This window comes from Planococcus citri, chromosome 2 (genome assembly GCF_950023065.1).
Source record: "Planococcus citri chromosome 2, ihPlaCitr1.1, whole genome shotgun sequence".
NCBI lineage: Eukaryota > Metazoa > Arthropoda > Insecta > Hemiptera > Pseudococcidae > Planococcus > Planococcus citri.
Genome location: NC_088678.1, coordinates 35097388 through 35107629, shown reverse-complemented (window position 1 = coordinate 35107629; position 10242 = coordinate 35097388). Strand labels below are relative to the sequence as shown.

General features: G+C 33.3%; 3 protein-coding genes across 4 annotated transcripts; 2 read left to right on the top strand and 1 right to left on the bottom strand.

Moving 5' to 3' along the window:
* Positions 1–1704: 1704 nt before the first annotated feature.
* Positions 1705–5181, top strand: LOC135834069 (TBC1 domain family member 19). Its single transcript, XM_065347905.1, has 13 exons — positions 1705–1793; positions 1856–2084; positions 2150–2288; positions 2373–2460; positions 3132–3192; positions 3299–3410; positions 3571–3683; positions 3761–3835; positions 3965–4027; positions 4095–4257; positions 4364–4565; positions 4839–5025; positions 5093–5181. Exons 1-13 carry the CDS (start codon positions 1705–1707, stop codon positions 5159–5161), a joined length of 1590 nt encoding a protein of 529 aa, XP_065203977.1. The 3' UTR covers positions 5162–5181.
* LOC135835535 (probable splicing factor, arginine/serine-rich 6) lies at positions 5170–7726 on the bottom strand. 2 transcript variants are annotated; one of them, XM_065349800.1, is made up of 6 exons: positions 7533–7726; positions 7341–7426; positions 7125–7278; positions 6821–7045; positions 5504–5965; positions 5170–5429 (listed from the first exon to the last, which is right to left on the bottom strand). In XM_065349800.1, exons 2-6 carry the CDS (start codon positions 7411–7413, stop codon positions 5387–5389), a joined length of 957 nt encoding a protein of 318 aa, XP_065205872.1. In that variant the 5' UTR covers positions 7414–7426; positions 7533–7726; the 3' UTR covers positions 5170–5386. The 2 variants fall into 2 exon arrangements, with proteins under 2 accessions (XP_065205872.1, XP_065205870.1); XM_065349798.1 differs by having other exon boundaries at positions 7545–7725.
* Positions 7727–7908: 182 nt separating this feature from the next.
* Positions 7909–9351, top strand: LOC135835536 (replication termination factor 2-like). Its single transcript, XM_065349801.1, has 4 exons — positions 7909–8115; positions 8211–8390; positions 8460–8961; positions 9058–9351. The coding sequence occupies exons 1-4, from the start codon at positions 8047–8049 to the stop codon at positions 9231–9233; spliced, it is 927 nt and encodes a 308-aa protein (XP_065205873.1). The 5' UTR covers positions 7909–8046; the 3' UTR covers positions 9234–9351.
* The last annotated feature ends 891 nt before the right edge of the window (positions 9352–10242 follow it).

Genomic DNA, 10242 nt, shown 5'->3' with positions numbered 1-10242 from the left:
CTTTTTTCATTTCTTCGACTTTATAATACTGAATAAATTTATTTTATTAATTATGCGAAGATATGTACTTAAGTTAGATACGAGTACTAATAGATTTGCGGATTTATAAATATGGTCTGTTCAGTTGGGCATTAATTTTAGAACCCTACTCCCTACTTATTCTATGGAAAAATTTGTCAATTTAAGTAGGTAAACTGAATAAAAATAAATTCAAAATACATTTTTCGCACACGCATGTAAGCATAGTTATATCTACTACCTACGCAATTTATTTTATTTTTTTACTCTTAGAATAGGTACCTTAGTTGTAATTTTTACCTATTTACAACATATTTTCAGTACTTACGCACTCGTTAACAAAACTACTTCAAATAAAAAATTTTTTTTCGTCAAAGACTCATGATATTTAAATTTTTTCACCTTTGGCGGCAAATAAAGTATCTCCTACGATACGTTATCTGTAGATAATAAATCAAAATAGATTACGAATAACAGAATGCTATCCGCCTATATATTTACTGCTCAAATTCGGAAAAATTATCAGAAGATACCTTACATTCGTTGAAATTGTCTTAGTTGTCAGAATAATTTAAAATGCATTGTTTGATCACGACTACAGGTTTTATTTCGATGATCATAATTTTGTTTGAGGTTAGTAGCTATAAGCTTGAAAATGTTTGAATTTTACTTGAAAAATTTAACCAAAAAGCTGCTTTTTGTTACTATTTATACAGATTTACCTATGCTGTTCTGCTCGTCCCATCAGTTCATTAGAAGTATCAGAATCGATTGATAGATTGGAATCAAGTACAAAACAAAAATCCGTAAAAGACTTGTTATTCTCATCGACAACAAGCACTAACAATTCTGAAAAAAACTCAGAAAACGATAATTTTTCAACACCGGCGTCAGAATTGATATCATTTTTCACCAATTATTTATTGAAGACTTTTTACAAACACCCAAGTCGCCATCTGGTGGTATCGCCAAATAAGAAACCATCAAGCAAAGGAAAAAAAGATGAGAAATTAAAATATGGTTTTCTATTCAGAACAGGTAAATTTATCAGCCTACATGTGTTTTTATGTTGAAAATTTCGTTCGAACGGATTTTATCATATTCTATTTTTGTATATTAATTTTATTTTTAGGTGGTATTAAGTATGGTATACGTCAAGGAGAAAATAGCCAACCTACTACGTAAGCGAAAAGTTGGATTTCCCTAAATAACAAGACTACATACCTATTTGTATTGTCTGAGGGTCAAATATTATGATTTATTTTAAAAAACAAGAAGCCCACAAAATCGAACTGAGAGGAGGATACCAAACCAACTCAACTCAAGAGCTGGCAATTGAATGATTTGGCGATAAAACCACAATTAGGTACGAGTGAATAAGAATAATTGTGTAGATTGATGTACAGAAATAAATTTTTTCATTTTTATGTAGGTATTTACTCTTTTATTTTGAGAAAATTTTTGTTTTTAATTTTTTCCACATTTAAAACGCACAATGAAAGGTTCTTTTCTTAAGGGGATGAGTGGTGAGGAGGGCAGGATGGAAATTCTGTAAGACTTTATTACTTACGCGCGTAGCACGAATTTTTAAACATACATTTGTTTATTTGGTTACCATAGACACTACCATCTCTCATTTGGATAATATGAATCACATATCATTTTGATTTTTGCAAAACATGAGTAATGTCAACGATGTGGACTTATCAACTAAAAGATATTGCGATGAAATCGAATCTACTCCTTTTTATGAAGTTTTCTTCAAAAATCTTCAGGTTGGTAAACCACGTTCACGGAACTGAATCCAGAATTTCGCAATACCTACGTGATAAAATAGTCAACAAAACCTACGTTTTCAAAATTTTTGCGTCCAGAAAATTACTACTTTGGAAGATGTGAATTCGGAAAATTTTCCATCATCGTTAATATCAGCGATTAAAGATGTAGGATTGGAAAAAGAACTCAGAAATGATATTTATCATTGGATGAAAGAACGCAACTTTCAAGAAAATGGAGTCAGTTGTTGGATCGAGAAAGAACCCATGGATTATTTGCGAAAATCTCAAGTTGGTATCTCCTCAGCTACCTACATACCTATTTTTATTCTTTTTAATTCTAAATTTTTTGGAAGATGCAATGGGAAAAAAGAATATACAAGTCGTTGAATTCGATGTGCACCGAATTGAATGTCTCTTTATCTGTATTTCGATTGGCCTCAGATCGAGATGAAATCATGGAAAAGTGGAATATGCTCAGCACTTATAATATCGGTGACGATTTTTTTTTTGATACTAAGAATGTTTTTTAGAAATTGACTTAAATTTATGTATCATTTTTTTTATAATGTTGAGCAGATTTGAGTCAATATCGACCCGTCTACGCTCCAAAGGATTTCCTTGAAGTGCTTTTGAATGTACAAAATCCGAATCAAGAATCATCTGCGTGAGTATACCTACTCGTAAAGTTCTCGGGAGAATTTCCGTAATTTAAAAGGTTTAGGGAGTAGTTTTTTAAAGTACCTACAAGTAATTTATACTACTAAATTACACGCATCAAAAAAAAAAAAAAAAAAAAAAAAAATGGTTTGTTCTAAAAATTTTTAAAAAATTGAGGAATTGAATTTGTTATTAATTTATTATTATTTCTTGTTGAATTTCAAATCTAGGGATGCTACGACCATTTTGTTATTAAAAAAAAAATTGAACTTGAAAAATATTTAATCTGATTCTGATAATTATAAGACTTCAAGTGTAGTATCTCCAAACTTAAAAGAGCCAATGTAGGTTATGTATGAGGTTCAGAATGAGCTTCAATAATTTTTTTTCTAATTTTAAATTTTGCTTTAAAAAATCATCAGGTAGGTAATAATTACCTCAATTTTATACCAAACAACAATTTCCATTATAAGTTTGATTTTATTCAAATTTTTAAAAAATTGTTATTTCCTCCTTCAGTTTTTAAATAGGCAACTTATTTGTCTGATGCATTTTTTCTTTCCCAATGGTTCTCGATTGGACGATCTTGTTGATTAAAAACTAGTTTTTTTTTTAACTTTTAAATAAAGAAGTTCTCTGTTTTCTGTTGATAAGTTTGGAAAATGCTAATGTTTTTAGGTACAGCTGTGAGTGGGACTTTTCTCAAATTTCATTCAAAGTAAAATCATTTGACGAACTGGTAAGACGGTAATATCTATGCGAAATAACTAAAATAGTGGAATCCAATGTCTTAAGTCTTACTAACATTTTTTTCTCTTTTTTTTTTACGATATTGGGCTATTTAGAAAGAAATGTACGCTGATCTAACCGAGAATAAACCTTTGCTTGGAGCCTGTGCCACTTCGTCTCAATTTTTTCAAACACTAGAAAATGAACGAATCGCGATGGGCAATACAGGTAACAAATTTTAATCATTGAAAGCTCTCCTCAATTAATTATTCAGTAAAAAAAGAATATTAAAAAAGTTCGGAGTATAAAAATTGATTTTTTTTTGTTGGAAAAACAATAATTAATGACAAAAATTGTGCCTAGAAATTTTATTAAAAATGTGTTTTAGTTCTGGAATACAATTACTCCACTGCAGTCCAAGAATATTTGAAACGTTTGGCACCTCATAGTCTTCGAGGTAAATTATGGGCCAAGGTTTTGGGATCAGAAATATTACCCTGGGTATGTAAGAAAATATAAATATAAAAATACGTATTTGATGCCCTCGGAATTAAAAATAATATTTTACTTTTTTAAAGCACAAAGAATATTTCAAGAATTTGAAACAACTCGTAGGTCAATACGAGATGATGGTCGATAAGCTCATTTTCAAGGTTGGTGAATCAAATAACTACATACAACATGTAGAATTTTGTAGATATAGTGCATAAGTACCTATGTACATATAAGTCGACGAATGATTTCCAATTTTGAATTTGACTCGCTAATATTCTTTCGTGAAGGATATTCAACTAACCGTTTGCAATGATGATCAATATTTCGTATTCGAAGACTTACTTTACCAAGTAACAATACTCTTTAGAAATTCCTATTTGAGTACCTAGTTCACCATTTTAATGAATATCTACTCAGGTAATGCTATGCTTTTCGAGGGATACCTTCGCATCAAATTTATTTCGATGCAACGGTTCCAATCCCATCATTGGAATCCTAAAAGGGAAATCTAATACCATAAGCAACGCAGTAATTTATCCTCCAAACGGCGTGATACCTTTCCATGGATTCTCAATGTATGGTAAGTCGACTCATTTCATTTACCTGTCGTATTTCCTCTCAAAACTACCAATAAATAGATACACGTGTCATAATTTTAAATCACTATGAATTTTAATTTTGCTCAGCTGCTCCTTTATGTTACATTTACAACGATGCAGTACAACTTTACTTCACTGTGAGATCATTCTATATGAGATTTTGGTTCAGATTACACGAGGTGAATTCGCATTCTCAAAGCATGCTTTCCTTGTGCTGTTTGTTTCAACATCTACTCGAGTTTCATGAGCCTACATTATGTGCTCATTTTGCCTCCATTAATATTCAACCGTAAGTATAAGTATCACGAGGAAGTGGTCAGGGACCCAAACTGACGTACATAAACTTGAAAAATTGAATTTCTCAATTTCATAAGCAGGCACGTTTCAGAAACAACAAAAATTAATTTCGTGGAGTAGATCATGTTGGCAAAAAATTATTTCGATCGGAAGTATGCAATACTGACCATACTCTCATCAGTCAATTTTTAGCAAAAAAAAAAAAAATTAAAAAATCCAGTTATTTGGATATACGTAATTTAGGTCTATGAATTTCTTATTACAGCATCAAAGTAGTATTCAAATGGCTAATGAGGTGCTTTAGTGGACATTTGCCACCCGAACAGCTTCTCTACCTTTGGGACATAATTTTAGGATACGATTCTTTGGAGGTGATTCCTCTGCTGGCTGTTTCCATTTTGAGTTTCCGAAAAGAAAACCTTTTGCAAGTGGATACTCTACCGAATGTCGAGGTACGTATTTACAATGCAAATTTTAGTCAAGGTAAAATTTTACTCTTAATAACTAAAATTTTTACAGGCGATTTTGGCAGATCTATCATCAATTCATGTAATTCCTTTACTACAGCTGGTTTTGCTGGCGGAATAAAAACGAAATTTAGCATTAAATGTTTAATTTTTCATTTCACCGTGAAATAACACAAAACGAAAAAAAAGGTAATAGATACAAAAGAAAAATTATTGCAAACCAACTGTTCGTCTATGTGAACTTAAAAATTAAGACTTTCTGTATCACTTCCAAGAAGAATGTGTCAAAATTAAACTGAATTGTGAGGCTGAGAAATAGCATAGAAAAAAAAAAGGTAGCAGAAAATTAAGCATCACCGTTTCTCGCAGGAGATCCAGAACTAGCTTTCCTGTAAACCAAACAACATGGAATTAATATTACATCTTATTATTAATAACAAATGTTAGGATAAACAACACTCACCTCGGAGCCGGAGTCCTCGACTTGGATTTCGATTTGGAAACTGACCGATCACGTGATCTAGATACTGATTTGGCTTTCGATTTGGAAACTGATCGATCGCGTGATCTAGATACTGATTTGGCTTTCGATTTGGAAACTGATCGATCACGTGATCTAGATACGGATTTGGCTTTCGATTTGGAAACTGATCGATCACGTGATCTAGATATTGATTTGGCTTTACGATCGTTATTACGTGGTGAATCAGAACGAGATCTGCTACGCTTATTATTTCTAGTACGAGATGGTGAATGCGAACGGGAACGAGAGCGGGAACTTGAATGAGATCTGGATCGACGATCACGCGACCTACTGCGACGATCGCGAGATCTTGAACGACGGTCCCGAGATCTTGAACGACGATCGCGGGATCTTGTACGGCGATCACGTGATCCTGAACGGGATCTTGATCTGCTGTATGACCTGTAAAGAATAAACAAGCATTCGTTAGGTTTTGGTCAATGTGCTTCGCTTTCCACCGCCCAACTACTAAGAATTTTTTAACGCATGGAATTTGAATATTTTTCGTTATTTTGCATCCACATATCAACATCCTTTCTGGACCAAAAAAAAGCTTATGTTACGGTCTATAAACAAGTAGGTAAGTAATAAATCCTTATTAAAAACAAAAACTATTTCAACTTACACAAAAAGCGTAATCGCAGTCGAATTATAAACAATTTAATTCCTCGTAAAACTATTCAACTATTCGATTGCGATGCGTTGCAATAACGTATTCGAAACGTAACGAAACTCTCTTTATGACCATAGTTAAAAACAGAAAACTGACGCAGGCATCATACGTAAAGAAGGACTCTTAAATCATCGCTTTGCAGTTTCGCTGCGCGTAATCGAACGATCTCTACGCTGCGTTAAGTTTTCGATGATTCGTGCATATTTAAATCGATTGCGTACGTCGTAACACACACGTTCTCGTAAATTAAACCAGCTTTTAGCGAATTCACGAATCAATACATTTAACTATATTTATCCTGGAAAATTATCTACAAGTTAACTTGAAAAAAATAACAATACTCAACAAATAAAAAAAAATATACTCCTAATTTAGTGCAAGTTTCCACTGCAGCCAAACTGTAAAGGTGCTGTACAGCAGAAGAAAACTTGCCAGGGGCTCACGAATTCAACATTGTTTGTTCAGTGACATCTTATGAATATTCAAGTCGATGACTTAACAAGCAATGCTGTTCAGATTTTTTTTCAATTATCGTACTTACTCTGCTACCTACATAAGTCTAAAAAATTGATTAGTCAACTTACCGGCCACCACCTCGACCTCGACTTCGCCATCCTCCACGTCTATGTCTACACTCTCTGGCATAGTGTCCTCGATTTCCACATTCGAAGCATCGATCTTCGGGGTGAAAAGATCGTCCTCCGTGACCACCACCGCCACCACGGTACGGGCGTCCTCTAAATCCACCTCTACCACCACGTCTATTGCCAGCACGTTCTACACGAACACGTCTTCCACAGACGGTTCTTCTGTAATAAGATAGAAGCTTTAGTTTTAATAATGAGTAATTCGAAACAGAAAAATGTGTGATTGTGTGATCTTTATTACCTGCCGTCAACTTCTTTGACTGCATCTTCGGCATCTCTAACGTCTTCGAACTCGACAAATGCGAAACCTGGTGGATTCCTAGCCACCCAAACATTACGTATTGGACCATAATATGAGAATGCGTCTTCGACGTCTTGTTTCGAAGCATTAAAACCTGTAAATAAAGTGATTAGAGAAAGATAGTCGAAACTGGTTACCGAAGGATGTATCATTTACCTAATTCTCCGATGTAAACCTTGCAATCTGGATTTTCATGGCGGCTTGAACTTTCATGGCGACTACGAGACATCACTAAAAGTCAGCTGAAATAGAATAGGTATGAATTATATGTACGGTAGTTAACATTAAAAACTAAACCGATGCCGATGCGCCGAGTAATCAAGACTTTCCGGCATCTCGAATGCTTACCAGCTAACTTACTTTTGAACATGTAATGAGTATGTTTTATTCGGTTGTTCGAATCATCACAATAGAACAATTTAACACTACTTAATGAACACTAGCTGATTTAATAATTGCATAAAATAGTTATAATTATCGAAATAATACGAACTAATAAGTAAATTGGTCTAATGGTGACTGAGGATGAGGAACTTTGATAAATTAAAATCAAAGCTTGAAATCGCGTTCCGTTCCAATGCCTCGATGTTAACAGAAAAATTTCGTTTCGCTTTTGAAATTTACCAAAATTTACCGTAATTTTCGAGTAATAACTTGAAATTCTATCGGAAACAAAAACAAGCCCCAGTCATGTTTGTTTATTTTATTTATCAGTTTTTTACTTAAGGTTTTTTATCAAAAAAAAAAAATTACTACAACTTTTCTGCGAAAAGTTTCCAATAGTTTTTAGTAATTTTTAAAAGAAATTTGGGATATTTCACCCATTTTTATTTTCTAAAAGGTGCATATTACTCCATAAATCATGGGTTGTGATGGTGGTACAATTCCCAAGCGAGATGAACTTGTCAGACTAAAAAAGAAACCAGAACAAGTAAGTGTACCCGAGCTTCGCTCAATACATATTTCTAATTTCAGTTCATTTACCATATTGTATTAATGTTTAATGCATTTCTCAACGTATTCTAGAAAGATAAAGTATCCGAGTTATCATTCCGTTGGCAACATTGTGCAATAAGCCACGAACCTTTGCGAAAACCTATAGTAGCTTGTGGATTAGGTCGACTTTACAACAAAGATACGGTGATCGAAAAACTCCTCGATAAAACTAGTAAACCGGAGTCCATCTCACATATTAAACGTTTAAAGGTAAAGCAAACTCATTCGCTATTCATATATCGCAAAATTCGTTAACCTAATTCATCGTTTACTTCACAGGATGTGAAAGATTTAAACTTGACGGAAAACCCAGCTTACAAAGCCGAAGATGAAAAAGGCGATAATCGCGTCGATCGTCAGACTGCACCTTACATCTGCCCTGTTTCTGGTTTAGAAATGAGTGGAAAATTCAAATTTTGTTTCTTCTGGAGTTGCGGTTGCGTTTTAGCTGAACGAGCTATTAAACAATTTCAAGAGAAATCGTGTCTCAAATGTCAGGCCCCTTACACCGATGATGATATTGTTATCATGAACGCTGCTGATCAGGATTTAGAATCGATGATTTCTAGGAATAAATTACGTCAAAAATCCAGCAAAAAAGTCAAAGTCAAGGTAGAGCCTAATGACGAACCTGTAGCAAGTACGAGTTCTACAATTTGCGAACCAATTAAAGTAAAGAAAGAAATCGAAGATGAAAAATTACCCGTTGAGAAACCTACTGAAATGAAACGGGAAAAAGGGAATTCTTCTGTTACACCAATAGCTGCTGCAACTAACTCGAGTTCGTATTTTACAGTTATTATTTTGCTAGTTTGGTTACGTTGTATTGTCTTCGATGGCAGTTTTCATTTCATTGCTCTGTTTAATTATATTTTAGGTAAACGATCTTTAGAAGGAATGTGTGATCCTGCGTATAAGAAGACGAAACAATCGTACAGAGTTTCAAAAGATTCCAAAGCAACTGATGTTTTCAAATCTTTGTTCACTTCTCATGAAAATGCCAAATCTCAGACTAAAGCTCACTGGGTCACGTATAATCCATTTTATAATTAATTTCAATAGTTTCGTTTGTATAGTTACCTTTATTTAATGTAGATATTATTAATTTTTGTGAATGCAACCTATCTTCAATATCCACGTTCTAAATTTTAATAAACTTTGAGTGTGAATATACGCGCTTTTTCATTACTATTCTAGGTACCTATATTTTACCTTGATCTATTCTAGATGTCACGTCATTCAATTTTTCAAACTTTTCGTCGGTGTTAGTGGATGGTTTATCGAATAGTTGATATTTTAGACAAAGGAAGCTAAACATACTCGTATATGTGTAAAGGTTTGTGGTTTTTTGGTTTCATCGAAATTTTGTCAAGTTTACTACTGAAATGGTAAAGGTCTTTAGCTATATTTTCCACTCATGTGTGACCTTAACACCAGTAACTCAATGTTTGTAGACAATTTATTTCAAGTTGGTTGATGAATTTATTTCTTCAGTTTTCTTTTCTTTTTTGCAAGGGAGGAATTATAATTTTACTTTTCAAATTAATGACGCATTCCGTTGCCCATTTGAATAAATAATAATTTTCAAAATATTTTATCCTATAAAAATAATCGAAGAATCAATTTCATGTTTATTAGAGAAAATATGTATACGTAAATTTAGTACACGATGCACTAATTTACGATGAAACACTGTCGAAATAGTTACCTTATTCGCAATAAAAGAGAAGCGCATTTCAGTAGCGTTGCGGGTTTTAATTTTTTGAATAAGAATTACCGAACTATTGTGTTGTTATCTTATCTTATCTCTTATCTGATCTTTGTTTGGTGTTGAGTTGACAGTTGACGTTGAGTAAAAGCATGCAGTCGTTTGGGACAAATGATTTCGTTTCATTTTAATTCGTCGCATGGTGATCGCATTACGGATTTCGGCAGTCTGTTCTTCTGAATAATTCTCAATTTTACTGTCAATTTTGTACCTACCCTTATCAGTATTATTAAATTTTTTGATAATTTATACTGTTTTCCCAGTAAGATTGGTCTCAGTTTGGGCTGATTTTTC